The 22,573-nt window shown below is 35.6% G+C and overlaps 2 protein-coding genes and 11 non-coding genes across 13 annotated transcripts; 3 read left to right on the top strand and 10 right to left on the bottom strand.

Annotated features, from left to right (window-relative positions):
• Positions 1–1,518: 1,518 nt before the first annotated feature.
• LOC141604260 (U1 spliceosomal RNA) lies at positions 1,519–1,680 on the top strand. Its single transcript, XR_012525973.1, has one exon. It is a non-coding gene; the product is annotated as a U1 spliceosomal RNA (small nuclear RNA).
• Positions 1,681–4,293: 2,613 nt separating this feature from the next.
• On the top strand, positions 4,294–4,456 carry LOC141604270 (U1 spliceosomal RNA). The gene has a single exon (XR_012525982.1). It is a non-coding gene; the product is annotated as a U1 spliceosomal RNA (small nuclear RNA).
• A 365-nt stretch (positions 4,457–4,821) lies between these two features.
• LOC141604289 (U5 spliceosomal RNA) lies at positions 4,822–4,938 on the bottom strand. Its single transcript, XR_012525995.1, has one exon. It is a non-coding gene; the product is annotated as a U5 spliceosomal RNA (small nuclear RNA).
• Positions 4,939–6,224: 1,286 nt separating this feature from the next.
• LOC141604251 (U1 spliceosomal RNA) lies at positions 6,225–6,385 on the bottom strand. The gene has a single exon (XR_012525964.1). It is a non-coding gene; the product is annotated as a U1 spliceosomal RNA (small nuclear RNA).
• Positions 6,386–9,188: 2,803 nt separating this feature from the next.
• LOC141604255 (U1 spliceosomal RNA) lies at positions 9,189–9,350 on the top strand. The gene has a single exon (XR_012525968.1). It is a non-coding gene; the product is annotated as a U1 spliceosomal RNA (small nuclear RNA).
• Positions 9,351–9,888: 538 nt separating this feature from the next.
• On the bottom strand, positions 9,889–10,006 carry LOC141604281 (U5 spliceosomal RNA). The gene has a single exon (XR_012525987.1). It is a non-coding gene; the product is annotated as a U5 spliceosomal RNA (small nuclear RNA).
• A 1,181-nt stretch (positions 10,007–11,187) lies between these two features.
• On the bottom strand, positions 11,188–11,348 carry LOC141604256 (U1 spliceosomal RNA). The gene has a single exon (XR_012525969.1). It is a non-coding gene; the product is annotated as a U1 spliceosomal RNA (small nuclear RNA).
• Positions 11,349–14,451: 3,103 nt separating this feature from the next.
• Positions 14,452–14,554, bottom strand: LOC141604290 (U6 spliceosomal RNA). Its single transcript, XR_012525996.1, has one exon. It is a non-coding gene; the product is annotated as a U6 spliceosomal RNA (small nuclear RNA).
• On the bottom strand, positions 14,452–19,262 carry LOC141599559 (uncharacterized). Its single transcript, XM_074419601.1, has 9 exons — positions 19,124–19,262; positions 18,854–18,959; positions 18,696–18,739; positions 18,508–18,593; positions 17,294–17,445; positions 16,185–17,208; positions 15,716–15,795; positions 15,574–15,629; positions 14,452–15,424 (listed from the first exon to the last, which is right to left on the bottom strand). Exons 1-5 carry the CDS (start codon positions 19,242–19,244, stop codon positions 17,410–17,412), a joined length of 393 nt encoding a protein of 130 aa, XP_074275702.1. The 5' UTR covers positions 19,245–19,262; the 3' UTR covers positions 14,452–15,424; positions 15,574–15,629; positions 15,716–15,795; positions 16,185–17,208; positions 17,294–17,409.
• Positions 16,403–16,505, bottom strand: LOC141604299 (U6 spliceosomal RNA). Its single transcript, XR_012526005.1, has one exon. It is a non-coding gene; the product is annotated as a U6 spliceosomal RNA (small nuclear RNA).
• On the bottom strand, positions 17,818–17,920 carry LOC141604297 (U6 spliceosomal RNA). The gene has a single exon (XR_012526003.1). It is a non-coding gene; the product is annotated as a U6 spliceosomal RNA (small nuclear RNA).
• Positions 17,949–18,051, bottom strand: LOC141604295 (U6 spliceosomal RNA). Its single transcript, XR_012526001.1, has one exon. It is a non-coding gene; the product is annotated as a U6 spliceosomal RNA (small nuclear RNA).
• Positions 19,263–19,537: 275 nt separating the features above from the next.
• Positions 19,538–22,256, bottom strand: LOC141600853 (uncharacterized). The gene is made up of 3 exons (XM_074421110.1): positions 22,230–22,256; positions 21,808–22,053; positions 19,538–21,316 (listed from the first exon to the last, which is right to left on the bottom strand). The coding sequence occupies exons 1-3, from the start codon at positions 22,254–22,256 to the stop codon at positions 19,538–19,540; spliced, it is 2,052 nt and encodes a 683-aa protein (XP_074277211.1).
• Between the last annotated feature and the right edge of the window lie 317 nt (positions 22,257–22,573).

Raw genomic sequence — 22,573 nt, 5'->3', positions numbered from 1 at the left:
GCATGGTGGAGTTTTCATGAGGAAGGAGATAAGCGGGGTCTGGGTGTTGGAGAGGAAGGAGGGGGCGGTGGCTGGTGGGGCAATTGAGCGAGATAAGTAGGAAGATGGGTGATTTTAACATAGTGAAGGAAGTTCAGGGGCATTTTCGTCATAAATTTAGAGAAATGGAGGGAAAATTCAAAAAGAGACGAAAATACTCACCGGAGTTGAAAAATGGTAGCAACTTTTGGCCTGAGGTCAACTTAAGGGAGTAATTTTTAAAACAAAACTTATAAGGGAGTAATTTTGGAAAAGTGCAACTTAAAAGGGAGTAATTTATAATTTACTCTAACAATAACAATAACAATAATAATAATAACAATAATAAAATTTGCGCCTTTTTATAAAAATAAAATAATAATAATAATAATAATAATAATAACAATAATAATAATAAATAATATTAATAATATTAATAAAAAACTATTAAGTTTAAGATGAGTAGAATTGAAATGGGCTGAATTTGGTAGAGCTGAGCTGAGCTGAGCTGAATTGAATAAAGTTGAGCTGAACTGAATTGAATTAAGATAAGCTGAACTGAATTGAATAGAGTTGAGCTGAACTGAAATGAGCTGAAAATAAGTCAGAAAAAACAAGGCGTATTTGCAATGGCATTTCTTACATTTTTGAGGTTGACAATTGATTGAGTATTGAGTACTAAAGCGGGAAGCCCCCTTCAAAGAAATTGTTTTTCTATGTTTCCCAAGCTTTTGGGTATATGAATGCTTCATATGGTAACGAGTTTGAATTTCGATGAAGTATTACTATTCAATATCTTTATTAATTAACTTAGCGGATATCTTTATTTTTCCATTAGCATGAAGAGGAAAATGGTAGGAAAAAAAAAACCACTTCGTCCAAGAGAAATTTATTTTTTCTTTCAACTAAAATGTGAAATGTTCCCACACTTTCGGACACGGATAATAAGCATTGAAAGAAAGTTGTGCGTTAAAATCTTTAAGCCTGTGTCTGGTACATTAGGATTGTTGATTTATTGTTCGCCTTCTATTAATATAATGTATACAAGTAACATAACTACACAACTACACAAATGATTTTTTTTTTCCTTTTCTGGGAATCTACTGCTCTTAAAAGAAAGCTTTTTTTATTTATTTTTTTCACTGAAACAGATTTTCATTTTCATTTAATCTAATTCCGAGCTAAAAGAAGCCCAAGTCATTCTTTAGCTCGCAAGCAACGAGTACTTGCACAAATGAAAGAACTATGGACAACACTCAGGCAAACATTTATCCAATTTTATTATCTTTTTTTGTTGGAAACATTTACCTAATTTGTTGAAAGAATAGAAAAGTAGTTAAATCACTTGTATCAGCTAATCTAAAGACACACATACTCAGCTGTAGAACCGCAAAATGCAGCCCCTCTTGTATAGCTCAATGTTAGATATCCCACATTGAAGGAGTATAAGAGATGACTCGTTACGACAGATATAAAAACAAAAGAAAACAACCCTAATAGGTACATACCTGGACGAGGTCAATGGGCGATCAAGAAGGTCCATGGCCTAGGCATGTGGTCCTCATTGCACCTTGAAGATGCACAAGCCTAAGATCTCCCTAGTGTGGGGGATTCTACGTCATTATTTGTTATAATGGGAGCCTGCGTTCGCGCGGCACCTACCAAACTTCCAACTTAAGGTTAAAATTCATCTAACAGGAATGAGAAGAGTAAGCAACGGCAGGGGGAGAAGAAAGCGGGGCAGTTCCAAGGTATGTGCTCGGCCAAGGAGTATGCCCGCAAATGAATCTTAGTCCACGGCATGCACGCGTCATAAGCAAGGAGTCTTGTATGGCAGCTTGCATTCCACGTCAGCCCAGGACTATGCAGCATCTCACCCGCTTCGGGATCTACGCCAACGCACTCTTTTCGCCACGCATTCCCACACGCTCAGCCCAAGGACAAAACCAAGCAGAAGTTCTACCAAATAAAGCAGTGGGAAGACCCAGAAGTCAGTCCTGTTCTGGATCCTGTTTCTCCGGATCCTGCGCTTGTTTCCGGTGTGGGTGTCCACAATTTTTGCAGCGATGGGGGATCACGGTATGAAGAAAACAGTAAGTTTGTTGGCGAAGACCGTAACCATGGGCATCCGCTACTGACGTTACAATTGAAACTACACTCAACTCTGTAGGCTGCAAGAAATGATTCGGGATAAATTTGTCTCATTGTAGACGGGTATGTCTGTCTAAAGATGTAGACGGGTCAAATATGTCACCATTTTTATAATAAGACAATCCTCCACCATCCTACTTATTGTTGGTCTTATAATGAAATTGATGATATATTTAACCCGTCTAAGACTTTAAACGGATAGTGTCGTCTAAAGTGAGATTTTGTGTACCTTCAGAATGTCTTGATGATGTGGTAAGGGTGGTGACATTGACATGCAAGATTATAAAAACTGTAAGTCCAATTCCATTGTATACGAAAATGATACGGTTTTAAATTTTAATTACACAAATTTCAATGTATACGATGCAATTTTTTTAAAGCCGTATTAAGTCCAATTGGGTAAAAACAAAATCAAGTATTCTCTCCGTTTCTGTCAATTATTGTTCTTTGGTTTTGACACAAACCTATTATAAGATGACAACTGGACCAAATTCAGTGAAAGATCTGATTGCTCTCAAATGCAATCTTAAAATATAAAGGACAACAATTGACTGTGACACCCTAATATGGAATAAGACAACAAATGACCGGGACGGAGAATGTATACGGTTTCCAATGTGGTATTTAAAAAAAAAATCACACAAAAAATATCTCATATAAACTAAATAATTAAAGTATAATCACTTTGATTTTCCCATTTTGCTTTTTCTTAATGCATTTGTATTATGAACCTTGGAAATATTTGTTATTTAAACATGTATTATGTTATTAGTTTTAAGTTTATGATTTTTCAGTGTCGATGCTTAGTCTCCCTAATCACATATAGTATAGATAGTTTCATGGTTGTTATATACGATACGGTTTGTAAAAACGTATAGGGTATACGAGTTTACTCACTACGTGATGCGGTGTATTAGGATCGTGGATTTATGTCCCGCCCACAAAATCATTTTTATTGGGAACTATACTTCTGCTTATAAAAGAATTCATTTTTTTTGTTTCCATTGAGAACATTTTCATCCAAACTACTCCGAGCTCAAAGAAGCCCAAGTCACTCGCGAGAGACCCACGTAAGTGTTGCCTAGCCCATCAATTTTTTTTTTTTTTTTTTTTTTGAAATAACTAGCCCATCAAATTAAAGTAACTCCTAGAGCATCCGCAAACGTGGGAAACCTACCTTCCCAAATGCCCTATCTCTCATCAAATGGGGATCCTCACTATTGCACATACCTCCCCGTAACTTGAGGTTCCACTGTTTTTAGGGGAGGTCCTCAAAGAAAAAGTAAGGGTAATTTGTATACTTTTGGGAAGGTTCCCAAATTTTTAGATGTAAATTAATATTGTTGGGGAGCCTCATTGTTGCATAGATAAAGATTTAAATTGGGGAGGGTAGAGGAAAAAGTTAGTGGAAAATGAGGTAGACGAATAAGAGAAAGAGAGATAAAGGTGCTGTTTGGCCAAGCTTAAAAAATGCTTTTGCAATTGAAAAAGTAGTAGCTTGGCCAAACATGGTAAATTAAAGGGTTTTAAAAGTACTTTTGAAAAGTAAAAAACTGATTATTCACCCCAAAAAAGAGAAGTAGATAATTACTACTTCTACTTCTACTTTTCACATAAAGAACCAAATAAGCAAACAAAAGTTGTATTAAAGTAGTTAGGCCAAACATATAAATTTTGTGAGAAACCACTTTTACAAAAGTATGGCCAAACAACTAAAACTTTTCCGAAAACTAACTTATGAATAAACTCCTTTTGAAAAGGAAAAACCATTTTCCATAATCAAGGCCAAACAGCACCAAAATATGGGGCACATCATCTTTGCGGATGCTCTTAGCTCTTAATCAATGAGTATACCTACACTGATACACTACTATGAGCAACAGTCAAGCAAACATCTATACAATTTAATTATCTTTTTTGGAGGAAATATTTTTCTAATTTGATTAATTTGTTGAAAGAATAGAATAGTAGTTAATTCATTTCAATCACCTAATCTAACGACATCTATATCCTAGCCCTAGAACTGTAGAACTCAGCGGCTCTTGTGTTGTTCAATGTTAGATATCCTCATATCCCACATCGGACGAGAACAATAGATAACTAAGTACAGAAGGTATAAAACCAAAACAAAACGTCCAGGGTCAATGGTCTATCAAGAAGGTCCATGGCCTAGTCATGCGGTCCTCATTGCACTTTGAAGATGCACATGCCTAAGATCTCCACAAATGTGGTAGAGTCTACGTCATTATTTGTTACAGTGGGGGGCCTGTGTTCGCGCGGCCCCTATCCAATTTAGGCGTAAAATTGTTGGCTATATTAACTACGAAGTACATATCATAGTCATGCGAGAAGCATTAGTGTATGTGTATAAAGTAAATATATACAATTCATTAAACAGAGGAAGCATTGGTGTATGTGTAAATTTGGTTATAATAAAGTCAATGGGCCGTTTTAGGGTTGGGTTCGCTTCCTACTCTTGATCAAGGTCGATATCTCGTTTAAAAGTGATTGAAACACAATCTAACTAACATGACTTAGTTTGTTAACCAGATATACATAGTAATTTTATATTGACCTCTCAACTTTTCAACACAAATGTCGAGTCTTGTAGTTGAATAATTTCCTAGTTCCTGTAAAGGAACAATGAAGATCTAGTATCTAGTATGGAAATCCACCAAATATAAACGTATGCTACATATAAGCAACGAGCATACTGTATTTTTTAGTAAAAGGCGAAACAATAGTTTGCTTTGTGCTCACTCCATAGCTGCGTAACTTGTATTGAGCGGCATGTATCTTGTGTTTTTTGATGGTCGCTTTGTATTGAGCGTAAAGTCGTAACTTATTCTATGGTTGTGGGATGGCAGTGGATCCAGGACCCTACCCATATCCGCTGGATCAGACCCTGATGGAGCGAATATGGATCTCATTTTTATGGATCCAATGGATATCTGTCGGATATGGATCTAGAAAAATTTACGTGGATATGGATAAGAATCTGGTCGCTAAGATCCAGACTCTACCCAGATCCATATTTTTTATTTTATTTTCAGATGTTTAGATATATAAGAATCATTAACGTTTATAGAAGTCATGATTTCTTATCTTTTATTCAATTCACTTATGCCAGTTTTCTTATTTCATAGTCATTCACGAATTTAAAACCGAATTTAAATATTCGAGAAACAAGAAATATCTTTTTCATCGTAAAAATAATAATCTACGCGGTAATTTGTTACTTTATAATGATAAATATCGACATATTTTATATCCATAATTCTATTAAACATTCTAATGCGTTTTATGTAATTTTATTATTTTAATACTGAAAATACATTTAAAAGATGAGGAAATTAACGAATTTTTTTGAAAAAGATCGGATTCATTTAAGACCCGCATCCTACGGATCTGGATATGAGTCTGAAAATTTTGGACCCTGTGGATATGGGTCGGATATGGATTCTATAGGACCCTACTGTGGCATGTATCTTGTGTTTTTTTCCTCAAGCGGGTTATCATCTTCACTAAACTTTAGTTAAATCAAATGTCAAGTCACTTGTAGAGTATTATTTTTTTGTGAAAAATACTCGATAATATATTGATACCTCCTAATTTCATTAGAAGATAAATTTGATACATTATTTCAATTTTCCTAGTTGCAATAATATGGGTCTACGCACTTTGTAGATCGGGACATAAAAGATTGTAAGCAGCACCCGATGTTGTAAAAATATTTACGAGTAAAATTTTGTTGCTAGTTCCTGAACGATTGTATTTTTTATCATTAAGCAATAAGCAGTGAAAACACATCACCATTTGAATTAAGAAAATTACGGAGCAAGAGCGCGCTCTTGGCAACCAGTGAATGTCCTATTGTAGACAATCAGCACAATCATACCTCATACCATAATCATTAATCACATCTACCTAAGCAGAATCGCATCGACCAGAGGGTAATTGGGAGAAGGTGAAGCTGGAAGAGAAGGTGAGAAGGAAAAGCTAGATAACAATAATTTAATAAATCGAAAAAGGAAAATTTATAACTTCCTCTTAGGCAGGGGCTGCACGAACGCATTCCCCCACAAGAACAAATTATGATGTAGACTCTCCCACAACGGGGAGATCTTAAGCATGCGCCTCTCCGTAGTGCAATGGAGATCACAGGCCTAGGTTATGAGTCTTCTTGATCACCCATTAACCCCATCCAGGTAAGTAGTTTGCTAATTGTTCGTGGCTCATTACTTATACCTGCCTCTGCTTCATACTAGTTTAATTTTTTGATGTGGGATTCGGTCATAACTTGTGTATTAGGAATGAATAAGGAATGATACCAAACATGCTCATCTCTATGAGTCTGTGTCTCTATTGCTAGAATAACCTAGTGATACCATGAATAAAATTCCAAGTGCAAATTAATTCGGAAGATATGAAATCATTTGTGATTAACTAATGGTTAAAATGTTAAATAGAGCGCACTTATTGAAATGCGTGTGTGGGAGCGTCTCCTATGAGAATTTGTGTTAATGTAATAGCATCTTGATTCTTTACGTTCTGACATTTGCTCATTACAATGCAGATGTGTCAGAAGGAGCAGTTATCATTGGGAAGCACACTTCACTGAATAATCTATTTAGGGGTCGTTTGGTTCAAAGTTAGGAATGGATTGTGACTCCATATAGGTATGAAGTTAGAACTAGACCTGGCAAAATGGGTCAGACCCGAATGACCCGACCCGAAAAGGCTGACCCGAGACCCGAAAATGACCCGAACTTGCTTGACCCGAATATGACCCGAAACCCAAATTGACCCAACCCGACCCGAACATTGTCTGACCCAATGTTGACCCGATCCGAGGTGACCCAATCCAAAAAAACCCGACTCATAACTGACTTGATCCCAAATGGCTTGAAGTGACCCGAAACGACTAGTACTAACTCATATTAATACTATATATATCAAAATAAAGTTTCATTGGTTACAATAATTCTTAATAAATAGTTAAATTTGCAAAATAGTATTTCTTAATCAAAATAGTATTAACTTAAGTGCTTAGCCATTAACTCAAAAGCAACCTGACCCAAAATGACCTATACCCGAAAATGACCCGACCCGAAATGACCCGACAACAGGTCACCCGAAATTGACCCGAAACCCGAAAGTGACCCGACCCGACCCTACCTTACCCTACCCGACCCGAAATATGTGACAGACCTGAAATGACCCGATCCAAACTGACCCGACCCGTATCCGACCCGAGTGACCCGTTTTGCCAGGTCTAGTTAGAACCCCATACTTATTCATATGTATTTGGTTCGGCTCAAAAATAGATATATTAGTAGTAACAAGGTGGAATGGAGTCTAACTCCATTCCAAAAACCTCTAACTCTATTTTTTCTTTGGCTTCGTTGTCTACAGTCTAAAACATCAGTTCAAGTTTTACATGTTCCCTAATTGCGAATACAACTCTATTTTTGTGTTGGCACCCACACACTCAAGAGCATTCTTCCAAAGTAGAGTAGATCAAATCTCTCGCCGATTTTAAGAAAAAAAGTGCCTTGAAAGAAAGTCGATGAGGTTTTGGGTTGTGGACTGCCTACCCCGCCAATCTTTAATCTTAGTCAAGTTGTCTTGCGAGCACTTGTACAAACATCAAAAGCTGGTTAATGAAATTTTTGTCTTTGTTTTTATCTACGGACTTCCTTTGTAAATGCAATTTTTTGTCCTCTTCTAATTCACAAAGGCATTTCTTACATTTTTGAAGTATGACAATCGATTCTTGAGTACCAAGGTGGTGAGGCCCCTTCAAAGAAATTGTTTTAATTTCTGTCTCCCGAGCTTTTTATAAAGGGGGATTAAGAATGGTTAGTATGGTAACGAGTTTGAATTAGACCAAATATATCACTATTCAAAATCTTTATCAACTAACTTAGCTGATATTTCTCCATTTTTCCGTAAGCAAACACTATTTGTCTAAGAGAGATTTATTTTTCCACTGAACCATAATGTGAAAAGTCCCCTCTCATATTTTTGGCTTTTAATAAGGAGTATGATGATATGAGGATGATGATATTGACACGAGTGAAATCTTTTGGCCACAGAGAATAAGCATTGAAAAAAAGTTCTGCGTTGAAATTTTATAGCTTGTGACACGGTACATTAGGATTGTGGATTTATGTCACGTTATATTAATATATGATATACGGAGTACATGCAAAACTACACAAACTGATTTTTATTGGGAACTCTACTTCTGCTCATAGTTTTTTGCCTTGAGAACATTTTAATTTTAATCCGAACTAATCCGAGCTAAAGAAAGCCCAAGTCACTCTTAAGCATTGAGTATACCTACACTAATGAAAGAACTCTGAACAACAGTCAAGCAAACATTTATACAATTTTATTTTCTTTTTTTTTATTTATTGGGAAACATTTAATTTGTTGAAAGAATAGAATGGTTCGTAGTAGTTTTCTGCTAGGGTAGCTGAAGCTAAAACTGCCCTTTGGGATTGTCAGCAGAAATTGCAATCTCGTCCTCTTTTTCAAGCTCCTTATTAATAAAGAAAGACTGCTTTTGGAATCCTATGACACTCTTAAAACTGCTGAAATGAGCATTTATAAGCAAAAAGCTAAAGTTGAAAACATCAGATATATGGAGATTGTTCTTCAAAAATTTTCTTCTCTAAAATCCAAGAAAGGAAGCAACAACAGATTATAGGAAGGATTGTTACGTTGATAGACATGGGACTAAAAGAATTGAGCTAGCTAGGTGGGCCGAGGGTTTTGTTGACTATTATACTCATCTATTGGGATCCTCTAAGCAAGTATCTCCCTTAGATGTTGCCATTATTCAGCAAAGCTCTGATCAGCTAATCTGAAGATCTATGGGCTATACCCAACTAAAGAACTGCAAAATGCAGCGCTTGGGTTGTGTTGCTCAACGTTACATATCCCACATTGGAGGAGTACAAGAGATAACTCGGTACGTCAGGTATAAAACCAAAACAGAACAACATTGTTAGGTACTTACCTGGACTGGGTCAATGGGCGATCAAGAAGGTCCATTGCCTAGGCATGTGGTCCTCATTGCACTTTGAAGATGCATACCCCTAAGATCTCCCCAATGTGGGAGAGTCTACGTCATTATTTGTTATAGTTGGGGCCTGCGTTCGCGCGGCCCCTACCCAATTTAAGTTTAATCGTCTTTAGACTTATCTGGGTTTTCGAAATTAATTGTCACTTGTATTAAAAAATCAAGATTAGATAGTTAAATACTTGAAATTTTTGTTTTATGCCAAATAAATGTTTTATTCATTCTAAATTTTATTGTTGATAATTTGATATAAAACAAGATTAGATAGTTAAACTGCAGTAGGAAATTCAAGGTGCTTATAGACAAGTAAAATAGTCAATGGGTTGTGTTAGGGTTGATCATCACACGCTATAGGGTTGGTTTCCAATTCCGATCGAAAAGTGATTGACTTAGTTTGTCAACCAGATTGCCCAGATAATACATAGTAATTTATATATTATGAAACAAATTGTTGAGTTTGCCTCACTACGCAAGGGGAACGAGGAGTGTTGTATTTGCATAACGTCCGAGTTCCTATACAGTAAAGGAAGAATGAACATTTGGTATGTATTTTTAAGGGATTCTCCAAATATAAAACATATGCTTACATGTTACAACATAAATGCTAAAATCTACAATTGTACTGATGGACTCCCTTAGTAAAGGAAATCCTACAAAAATTAACGTATGCTACTTATAAGAAGCGAGCACACGGTATTCTTTAGTAAAAGGCGAAAGAATAGTTCGCTTTGTGCTCACTACATAGCTGCGTAACTTTCAATGAGCTGGAAGTCGGAATTTATTCCATGGTCGTAGCCTGTATCTCGCGCTTTTTCCCCATGTGGGTTTCATCTTCACTAAATTATGTTAAAATCAAATGTCAGTTCAGTTGTAGAACTCGATAATATATAGTATTTGATTTTTTTTTTTTAAAACTCTCGATAATATATTGACATTTCCTAATTCAATAGAGGATAAAATATTTGATACATTATTTCAATTTTCCTAGCTGCAATAATATGGGTCTACTCACTTTGTAGAACGGGGCGTGAAAGATTGTGAGCACCACCAGATGTAAAAACAATAACAATCACTGCAACTGTTGTAGCCAAACTCTCTCACGCATCTGAATTGTACCCGCCAGTATTCAATCTGTTGAAACGATGCATTACATTAACCAAAATCTGCTGCACCAGTCATTCAGGCCTCCTCACCATCATCTTAATTCTTGCTTCATTGCGGGTTGTCCGAATAGAGAACATAAGGGCAACATGACAAGCCCCCATAATCCTCCTCTGCATCTTAGTAAGTCTCCTGCTGTTAGTATACCATTGTACCAACTCAGACATGTTAAAGCTAACGCTAAGCTTTGCCTGAAGCAATCTGCAGCAGATCCTCAGGTGCACTGCAACATAGATCACAAGTTCCATCAACCAACAAATCCCATTCTGATCATCAATTGTACTTTTTTATCATTAAGCAATAAGCACTTAAAACACATCGCCATTTGAAATCAAAAAAATTACGGAGCAAGAGCGCGGTCCTGGCAACCAGTGAATGTCCTATTGTAGACAATCAGTACAATCATACGGTAATCACATCTACGACAAGTACAAAAGACATTATCCTTTGTTTAATTGGCTTCAACTTCGACAGAATTTAAGTTTAAATAGAATTAAAATTGACATAATATATTGCATACTTGTTGCTTTATTGTAGTGGAAAGAAATTCGAGTCAAATAAAACTTAAAACTAAAGATCAAACCGAGCAATAATAACTCCAACCAAATTTGTCCGCCTAAGCGGAACCACATCGACCAGATCTGGTCAGTGACAAAAATAATTGTTGGCCCGATTAATAACTAGAGAATTGTTATCTACCTTATCGACCAGATAGCAATCCTCCTCTAATAAGTCGAAAAAGGAAAACTTAAAAATTTCTTATTGGGCAGGGGCTGCGCGAACACATTCCCCCACTAGAACAAATTATGATGTAGACTGTCCCACAGCGGGGAGATCTTCAGCATGCGCCTCTCCGTAGTGCAATGGAGATCACAGGCCTAGGTTATGAGTCTTCTTGATCACCCATTAACCCCATCCAGGTAAGTAGTTTGCTAATTGTTCATGGCTCATTACTTATACCTACCTCTGCTTCATACTAGTTTAATTTTTTGATGTGGAATTCGGTCATAACTTGTATTAGGAATGAATATTGGTCAAGGAATGATACCAAACATGCTCTGCTTTACGAGTCTCCGTCTCTATTGCTAAAATAACCTATTGATACTATGAATAAATTTCCAATTGTAAATTAAATCGAAAGATATGAAAATCATTGTTTTAGCTATGAAATTATCAAAACTTGCGATTTTTTTTAGGTTACACACTTTTTTGAAAGTGTTTTCTATTTTTTCTTTTTTTTTTTAATATATTTTTGGGATATTCTCTCGTGTACCCGTCAACTTTTTCATTTTCTAAGATGTACCTTAAGTTTATAGCACACAATAACTTCGAGATGTACACATCACCATGCAATATAGGTCAATTATCGTAGTCGTTAAATAATTAAAATTTGAATTTCCTTGGATAATGGTCATCTTTATTTCATAAGTCCACCATATGTTTTGAGTCCCTAAGTCTTATCCCTTACCATTAGATCCTCCAATATGGATGGTTGAGATTGAAGACAACAAACACACTTAACACTAATGAGTTTTCTATACACTAAGAGCATCTCCAATGGTTACCTAAAAGGACTTGCTTGCAAATAAAAAAGATTTCAAGCTACTTGCTTAACCATTGAAGCACTCTACATAAACTAGCTTAAATTGAGTTAGTAGCTCCATGGGGCTAGTAGCTCAAATGGTCCTACAAGAAGAATGTAACCAATAGAAAATAGAGCTACTAGTAAATTAGCTTGAAATTGGAGCAAATTGTAGCTTGAAATTGTTGTGGCTTAAAAAGTTGATGTGGCAAATGTAAGCTAGTAGCAACTAGCTTACCATTGTTGATGCTCTAATTAATCTCATTTTCTCTCTCTAGCTTTAATTATACATTTACTAATTTATTATTATACACTTAACAAAAAAAAGGTCTTCTTATACTTCAAAGTTTATACAAATTTTACGAGTGTAATTCTAACAAAAAAAAGTGTAATTTTAACAAAAAGAAAGCGGTTTTGACGGATATTATTTTGAAATTTCAAAATTTGAAGCAAGTTTACGACAAATTTGAAATTTTGAAGCAATTTTACGTCACTTTTTGAGAAATATTTTTTTTTTTTCAAATTTTAACACAACGTAAATTGAGTGATTTATAACTTAGAAGTGTAACTTTAGTCTTTTAGAAGTGTAACTTTAGTCAACTAAAGTGTAATTTTAGTCCATTAAATTATAATTTTAGTCCAAAAGTGTAACTTTAGTCCATTAAATTGTAATTTTAGTCCAGAAGTGTAACTTTAGTCAACTAAAGTGTAATTTTAGTACATTAAATTGTAATTTTAGTCCATTGAGAGTATATCTCTAGTCCATATTCAATGTGTAACTTTAATCTATTGAGAGTGTAACTTTAGTCTTTTGATAGTGTAACTTTAATCCATCGAGAGTATCAAATTTAGTCCTTGAGAGGGTACCCTTAATAGAGATAAGTGTAACTTAAACAGAAAAAGTGTAATTTTAATAGAAAAAAGTGTAATTTTAATAGAGAAAAATGTAATTTTAACAGAAAAAATTGTAATTTTAATAGATAAAAGTGTAATTTTAATGGAGAAAAGTGTAACTTTAATAATAAAGAAAAATGTAACTTTAACAGAAAAAAGTGTAATTTTAATAGGAAAAAAGTGTAATTTTAATAGAGAAAAATGTAACTTGAAAAAATGTAACTTTAATAGAAAAAAGTGTAATTTTAATGGAGAAAAATGTAACTTTAATACCACCACCAACAACTATAAGAAACCGAAAAAAATAAATGTGACTAAAATAATATAAGATCTAAAATTTAAAAAATAATGAAAAAAATAGATATATTAGATTAGTAGTTAATTAGGATGTTGTGATTAATTAGGGTGAGTAGAGAGATAGAATGTTAATTAGACTAATAACCACAATTTTTAGCTTCCAATCTAAGCCCTCCATCTCCCTCGTCCAATGGTTCTAAGGAAGACTTATGAACTCAAGGGAAGGAGGAGGACTTACATGATCCTAATACTGAATATGGTGAAGTTTCATCGTGAAAAATTGAAAAAAAAAAAAAAAAAAAAATTGTTGCAAAAAAAATTCGGAGATAGATCAGTAACACAATCCAGCATGTCGTAAACTAATGCTGTTTTTGCTGTTCTAGATTACTACGGCTTTACCCGCTTGTGGGGAACCCTTCTACATGATCTTAAGATGGTGACACTAGCCTAGACATTAACATATTATTCAATCATCTTAGAAATCAAAAATCTTTGTGAAGATCCTGGAGTTTTCACCACCATTTCAAATTAGACCAATTGTCTATTATGTGAAAGACAGTATGTATGTAGGTGGAATTAGGTTCACTCAATTCTCTTAAATTTAACATAATGCCTAATTAAGGATAAAAAAAATGGACATCCTAAGTCATAGTAAACATCGTATTTCTAAGTAACTGGTTGGGTAGGAACGGTAGCAACTAAGAACAACACAATTTTTAGAAAGCACGCAATAGTTCAGAAGATTCTTTACGGAGACATGCAATTCTTTATATAAGAACACATTAACTCAACTTCAATGCTAACTTGTGAAGGCATTTTTAACAACGGGACGTGATCAATACATTAGTAAATATAATTTGTCAAGACAACTTTTGATATGCGACACTTAAACGTGCCTAGAGGATGCCTCTCTCCTATCATAAGCATCTTCATTAACCATGGTTTAGTAATATGCATCCGCTACATGTACATGTGATAAGCCAAATTGAAATTAGCATCTTTGATTTATTTGTCGCAACACAACAATCCTTAGACTTGTCACTCATTCCCGCCAAAATGCCTAAAATTCTACCTTCATAAACGCTAGTAACTTATTACACACTTTAACATAGAACAAGTCATGGAGAGAAAGCCAAAACAACTATCAGAAAATATCTTGTCCAAAAAAAAAAACTATCAGAAAATGCTTGCAACTTATTCCGATACAAAATGCCCTTACAGCTTTACCATCGAAAAACTCGGAAGGAAAAATTGTCAAAAAAATTTGGACCATTTCTCGATTTATGCGTGTCATCCTTGCGCAGGGGCCATGCTAATCTTCTCTGTATCGTTCCAATTTTATCAAATGTCCCCGAAGGGACAACCAACTTGTGAAGTATAAGATTATAAATACAACAATTGTAGGTACAAGCATCGATGTGGGAGCAACTTTAAGCTTTTGTTAGGCCAGTATCTGAGCAGAATTTGCAAACTAATCATACTTTGTTTCACATCAAGCAACTGGATCAGGAAAAACACACTTACTCGAAGTTAACCAGCTAGAAGAAATGGGCTCTTGCAGATTTTCTTCAAAAGCCAACTACGATGTATAATTGCTAATCTAATAGTAATCGAATTGTAGTGAAACACATGCGTTCCTACTAACAAAGAGATGTCTTTGATCTCGTTACTACAAAAAAGTAAGAAAAGAAACTTCACATATTCTTATTTGAGATGTCTCATTACTACAAGACGGGCCTATAAATGAGCAAGTTATTCCTTAATTGTCGTGCTTTAGTGGGTTAATTGGTGGATTCTTTTTATGTTCATTGGTTCGATCTCACACTAACTAATATGAGACCATCTAAAAAGACTTGATGAGAGTAAGATTACCTTCCCTCTCCGAAACAAAATAGCTCCATCCTGCGTTTTAAACCCGTCGAGATTTCTGGCGCTTGAAGTATTTGCATGATTAGCTCTTTGACCTAGATATATAGAGGCAAAATGAACGTTCTCTCGGGAAGCCGGAAGCCACTGGCTGTAAAGTTAACCATTAACATAAAACCAGATCATTTACTGACTAACATACAATAGTGAGAAAGCACAAATAAAGGGAGAATAATTAAAAAACGTTCTAATTGCAGCGTTACCCATGGGGGGTATTAGGATGTTTCCCTGTCTTGTCAATAGAGCGGCCACCTCTAAGAGAACCGTTTTGATTGAGCTGAGTTTCACATAGTACTCGCATATACCTGTAATATGTCAGATCCAACAGAGTGAAGAAGGGTCCCACAGGTATCAATATCGGCATTGATACCTGGGAATCAGTGACGAGATTCTTAAACAAAATACTTTTAATAGTCTGCAGCAACAGAAGAAAAGAAAATGCTTGAGAATTCACCATTTCCCCCCTAGTTTTGAAGTTCAAACTGTTTTTGGTGCAGGAACGTCCTCATCCTATCCATCATGTTTTAGTCTTTATTACACATTGCTTGAGCAAAATTGTAACCTTAAATAAGACTGCTAGTTGTCGCAATAGTTACCTTAACTTGATAAGTGAACGCCTTTCTGGCCTCATTTAGTTTCTTCTCCATAACTTCTGAATGAATAACACGCTTCCCGCCTTTGATTAAAAGATGAAGACAAAAGATTCCTTACATATGCTCATCTACTAAACAAAGTACACACGCAACTAATGCAGCTCCACAAATTATGAAGACATTTTTAACAACGGGATGCAACCAATACATTAGTAAATACTCCCTCTGTCCCGGTCATTTGTTGTCTTTTTCCATTTTTGGGTGTCTTAGTCATTTGTTGTCCTTTCTATTTTACGAATGAACTTGATGAGTAATTTGATCATTCACACTAGATTTATTCCACTTGTTATTTAGTAATTGGTCCCCTCCTCTTTCCTTTGTCTTTGTGCCAAAACCAAAGGACAACAATTGACCGGGACGGAGGGAGTATAATTTGTCAAGAAAACTATTGATATGCAACACTTAAACGTACCTAGAGGATGCCTCTCTCCTATCATAGGCATCTTCATTAACATGGATTTGTAATACGCATCCGCTACATGTAAATGTGATAAGGCAAATCAAAATTAGCATATTTGAATCTTTGATTTAGTTGTCGCAACACGACATTCCAAGAAACTTGTAACTTATTCCAGCCGAAAATGCCTTACTCAAAGCTTCACCATCGAAAAAATCCTAAAAAATGTCAAAAAAAATTTGGACCATTTCTCGATTTATGCGTGTCATCCTTGCGCAGGGGCCATGCTAATCTTCTCTGTATCGTTCCAATTTTATCAGATGTCCCCAAAGGGATAACCATCTTGCCGAAAATAAATATATAAACAATAATAAAGTTCCTAAACTCTTTGATGTGGGAGTTGTTTTGACATGTTAGTACTCCCACATGTTTCAATTGACAATGAGCTTCCTAGTGTTAGAAAGCTCAACTGATCTACCCCTTTTACCTAATCGTATTTTGGTTCACAAGTCCCTACTAACAAAGAGAAGCCTTTGAGCTCATCCATTGCTACGAAAAGGCAAGGGTAAGAACTTGACAAATTCTCAGACGAGGTGTATCATGATAAGATTATTATAAGACCGACCCATATAATGAAAATTTTATTGCAATTGTTAAATGGGTTAGTGGGGTAAATGGTGCCTTTTATTAAACTTTACCTGTGTAATACAAAATAGCTCATGGCTTTTAAACAGGTTAGACTTGCACTTGAAATATGGCATGATTGGCTTTTTAACACTGCCTCAAGGTGAAACTTCACATATGTAAGGCTTTTAAACAAGCTAGAGAATTCACTATTTTTCCAAGTTTCGTTGTTCAAATTGTTTTGTGGGGAAATATTTTTAGTCTGTTTTACACATTGCTTGACTAAAAAAATAAACTTTAAATTAGACTGCTAGTTGTTGCATGTTATACGAGTATTAACCTTAAATTCATAATTTAACGTCTTTCTGACCTCGTTTAGCTTCTTCTCCGTAACTTCCGAATGAAGCACACTTTCCTTGAATCAAAACATGAAGAATTAAGGTACCCTACATGCTTAACTATAAACAAAGGATGTCTAGAAGCGATGAAGTTCCACATACCATGCTTCCGGCTGCTTGTTGCTTCAAGAAACCCATCTAGAGCAATTTTGTTAACAAGTTTTTCACAGCAGTTTGGTTAGCTTTCTCAACAAGTTTAGTGTGAAGTTTGACATTGGTCACGTATTCCACTGGATGAGCATGAGGTACAGTGCCTGCATAAATAGTTAGTAATGACTGATGGTGTAATATCTTTACCCTTTGAGAACTTCTAGTAGTTTAGGATTGTTTGAAAACAGAGACAATTCAACTGTCAAAAAGAATACTTGAATATGCATCCTCTACCTCTAGTTGTAACAAGATAAATTTAAAAGTAGAATTCATTAATTCATCACCCGTCTCAAAGCAACTTGAGAGACACTTGGGAACCTATTTCAATTATATAACGGCACGCCTTAAAAGTTAGAAGCTTATTCAGGCCAGAATGAAGTTTCAATTATATAATGCCTTCGAAATTGAAGTTTCACCATTGAACAACCAACATATGTGAAGTTTCACCTTGAAATATTCAGGGGAAAATTTGCAAAAAAAATTTGGACCATTTCTCGATTTATGCGTGTCATCCTTGCGCAGGGGCCATGCTAATCTTCTCTGTATCGTTCCAATTTTATCAGATGTCCCCGAAGGGACAGCAAATATTCAGGGGAAAATTTGCAAAAAAAATTTGGACCATTTCTCGATTTATGCGTGTCATCCTTGCGCAGGGGCCATGCTAATCTTCTCTGTATCGTTCCAATTTTATCAGATGTCCCCGAAGGGACAGCAAATAGGTGCAGTACAAGATTATAAACATGACAATTGTAGGCAAACGTATCGATGTGGGAGTTACTTTAAGTTTTTCTTAGGGCAGTATCTGGGCAGAATTTAGAAACTATTCTTATTTTTGGTTCACATCAAGAAACTGGATCATGAAAAACACAAAGTATAATTGCTAATCTAATAATCGAATTGTGGGAAACACATGCGTTCCTAGTACCAAAGAGATGTCTTTGATCTCATTACTACAAAAAAGCAAGAAAAGAAACTTCACATATTTTCATTTGAGATGTCTCATGAAACCATTACTATGAGACGGGCCTATAAGTGAGCAAGTTATTCCTTAATTGTCGTGCCTTAGTGGGTTAATTGGTGGATTGTTTTTATGTTCATTTATTCGATCTCACACTAACTAATATGAGACCATCTAAAAAGACTTGAAGAGAGTAAGATTGCCTTACCTCTCCGAAACAATATAGCTCCATCCTGCGTTTTAAACCCGTGAGATTTCTGGCGCTTGAAGTATTTGCATGATTAGCTCTTTGACCTAGATAGAGGCAAAATGAACGTTCTTAATACTTAACATGCTCGCTTTCCTAGACAGTCTGCTGCAAACTACATCATCAACCACATCAGTGTCGTTAATTACCACAGGCATGTACCATGCTCTCTCGGGAAGCCGGAAGCCACTGGCTGAAAAGTAAATCATTAACATAAAACCAGATCATTTACTGACTAACATACAATAGTGAGAAAGCACAAATAAAGGGAGATTAATTAAAAAAAAGTTCTAGATCGCAGCTGTACTCGTGGGAGGTATTAGGATGTTCATGTTCCCCTGTCTTGTCAATAGAGCGGCCACCTCTAAGAGAACCGTTTTGATTGAGCTGAGTTTCACATAGTACTCGCATACCTGTAATATGTCAGATCCAACAAAGTGAAAAAGGGTCCCACAGGTCGAAATATCGGCCTTGATACACGGGAATCAATGACGAGATTCTTAAAACAAAATACTTCCATGCTTATCTACTAAACAAAGTAGACACGCAACTAATGCAGCTCCACAAATCCACATACCACATCGGCTGTTTGATGCTTGTAGAAATCCATCTGAAGCCATTTTGTTGATTAGTTTTCTCGTATTAGCTTGGTTAGTTTTCCCTTCCAAGTTTGATTTTAAGTGTGGCATTGCTCGCATATTCCGTTTATACAACGGAACTGATTAAGATTAAAAAACTTAATTAGACCACAAACATTACCCAGGCCATTCATAATCAAAAAAACTCTATCGAATTGTAACCCCTTAAAAAATCATGGTTCAAGAGATCATTCAACCGCTAACAATAGACGAAGTATCACAGCTTTCCACAATCCTTAAGGCCAGTGGCGGTTCTTGGATTGCGGAAAAGGGGGTGCAAAAAATTAAAATTCCATGATTACTTCATAATTATAAAATAAGTATCCAAAATACAAATACTTCAAATTACACCTTTACTCTAAGGGGCGGGGAGGTAATAAACCGCTGCGAGTTTTCTTGCCTTGAAAACGATCTATTATGTCATCATTATCAACTCGAGAAAAAAAATCTCTTTCAATGAATGTTACCAAGCTATCATTCAATAGTTGATCGCCCATGCTATTTCTGAGCTTGTTCTTCACGTAAGTCATAGCAGAGAAAACTCGTTCTACGCTCGCAGTAGCCACCGGAAGAATCAATACTAGTCGTAGAAGTAGATAAACTAGTTGATAATAAGAATGCTTATTTGTTGAAACAAGCGTTATAGAAAGTTGACCAATGTCTTGTAAACTTGCAAATCTTGCATCACTCCGCATATCATCAATAAAATGATCAAGTTGAAATCCAAGTCTCTTTCTATCAGTAGAAGAGAAATTGTCCGGATAAAACTCGGCAAGTCTAAGTAACTTTTTCTTATCAAAAGCCGCAAAAGAATTGATGGGGTTAAAAGAAGACATACAAATAAGTAACTCCATGTTTACCTTATCAAATCGATCATTTAATTCTTGGAGTTGTTTATCAATGATGCTGACAAATATATCGTACCGAAATCGGTGAATATTTGTAACTTTTTCAAAGTAACGTCTTGATCTCCCTGGAGGAACATAACTATCATCCATTTGAGGAACCTCAACATTATTCTTGGCACAAAAAGAAGTCACACCTTCCAAAAAATGTTCCCAGCCTTCTTCTCTGGTCTTTAGCAATCTGTCTTTAGTCAAACGAACAAATGTCATGGCATTAACAATATCTTGATCTCTTCTTTGCAAAGCTTGACACAATTCATTTGTGTACCCGAATATGACAATCATCAACCGCGCCATAAAAACAAATTGAAATGACTCAAAAGAAGCCATCATAGTTTGAGCTTTTAACCGATCATCACGATGACCAGTTTTTCCAACTATAAGAAGTACTTCAAAGATGGAAGGGTACAACGACATCATGTTTAAGATTGTTCTATAGTAAGAACCCCAACGAGTATCACCCGGCCTAGGTAAACCAAGCTCTTGATTCAAGCCTTGCCCGCTTTTCTTTTCATTTAATTCCAAACTTTCTAGAATCTTTTTAGCTTGAATATCTCGAAGCATTTCTTTACGCTTACAAGAAACTCCCATAAGATTCAACAAAAAACCAACTTGTTCAAAAAACCATGTGCAATCAACATTCTCTTTGGCAACGGCAACAAGAGTCAATTGAAGTTGATGAGCGAAGCAATGAACATAATAAGCAGATGGAGTGTCGTTCATAATCAAAGTTTTGAGACCATTAATTTCACCCCTCATGTTACTAGCTCCATCATAACCTTGACCACGAATTCTAGACATGCTTAATTTGTTATCCTCGATCATCTCTTTTATTGCAACTCTAAGTGATAAAGAACAAGTATCCTTCATTTTCACCACACCAAGAAAGCTTTCAACTACTCGCCCGTTTATCAACAAAACGTATACAAATGGCCACCGCTCCTTATAAGACACATCACTCGATTCATCGGCTAAAATTGCAAAATAGTCATCACCAAGCTCGTCAAGAATGAGCTTAGTAGTTTCCTTAGCACAAGCATGAATAAGATCTATTTGAATTTCACGACAAATCAGTTTGGATTTTCGAGGAGCATTTTTTAATACAACCTTATTGACATTCTCATCCTTTTCCGCAAGCCATTGCAAAAGTTCACGAAAATTACCTTTATTAGTTGAAGTTTCAGATTCATTGTGCCCACGACATGCTAAACCTTGGCGCAATAGGAACTTCAAACAATCAAGTGAATGAGTCAAGCGAGCTTTGTAAAGAATACGAACTTCTTTGCTTGTCTTATTGAAATTTTCAATGATGGATGATTTTGGTGAATTGAAAAAATCATATTTTTCTTGAGCTTCTTTATGAGCACTACGAACACCATTGCCAATATGTTTTCGAAATCTTTCATGAGCTCGGTTCCAACCTTTAAACCCATCTCACACAAATTTATCGGTCCCTGGAATACTTGTTTTGTCCTTAAACAAGTAGCACACAAAACAAAAGGCTGCATCTTTTTCAATGCTATATTCAAGCCAATTATACTTCTCATACCAAGCTTCTTTAAAGTGACGCTTACAAGGCTTAAGCCGAGTTCCGAATTCAGTTCGAGGAAAGGAGTGATTACGTGGTTGAAACACCCCTTTGCTGATGAATCCCCTTCTTATCATATCTTGATCATTAGGAGGGTAGGACGATATGGGTATTCTTTTCCCAGGATCACAAGGAAGAAGATCGGATCATAGACAAATTCCTCATTGATAGGAACATTTGAACCATTTGCTCTTGTTTCATTTTGGGGTGTATCTTCTGATGGGACCACTTGCTCTTCTTGAGTAGTATATATTTCATCAATAATTCCACTTTGAGGTTCAGTTTGATGCGGAGAGGACGAGGAACTAGACTTGTCAGACTTCCCTCCAACAAAGAAGTCGGATATAAGTCCGGTTTTATACTTTCTCTTCTTCATCTAGCCATCAATAAAACCATAAACAACTAAGTAATTATAAAACAGTAAGCATGATTCACACTATTTTAATAGCTAAAATCGTAAAAGTGCATCAAACATCAATAATTCAATATAGTTATCAAAAGTGGCGACAAATTGCGGTATTGCGGTGATGTATTAATGTATTATGTATATACCGTATAGCCAAACGCCCAAACCGCCATTCTCGCCAAAGTGCATCAAACATTTCAATCCATCATCCATGAATCATGATCCCAATTTCCAAATTCTATCAGATTATTATCAAACTTTCAAACACCATTATACATTTTACATTTATACACAAAACTGAAAACCGTAATTCTAATTTACTTTTTCCGATGTTACCCAACTTAGATTACTTAGTTCATTCAACTAATAAAAGTAATAGATTAAACATGAAACATCTAGTATACTAACTAATAAAATAATTCTATTAAATTCGAATTGGGGATTTGCAATTTAGGGTTTCAGTTTTGATCATAGAGACATAGAGTAATTT

The sequence above is a fragment of the Silene latifolia genome, chromosome 9 (genome assembly GCF_048544455.1).
Source record: "Silene latifolia isolate original U9 population chromosome 9, ASM4854445v1, whole genome shotgun sequence".
Lineage (NCBI taxonomy): Eukaryota > Viridiplantae > Streptophyta > Magnoliopsida > Caryophyllales > Caryophyllaceae > Silene > Silene latifolia.
This window is presented reverse-complemented; position numbering and strand designations above follow the sequence as displayed.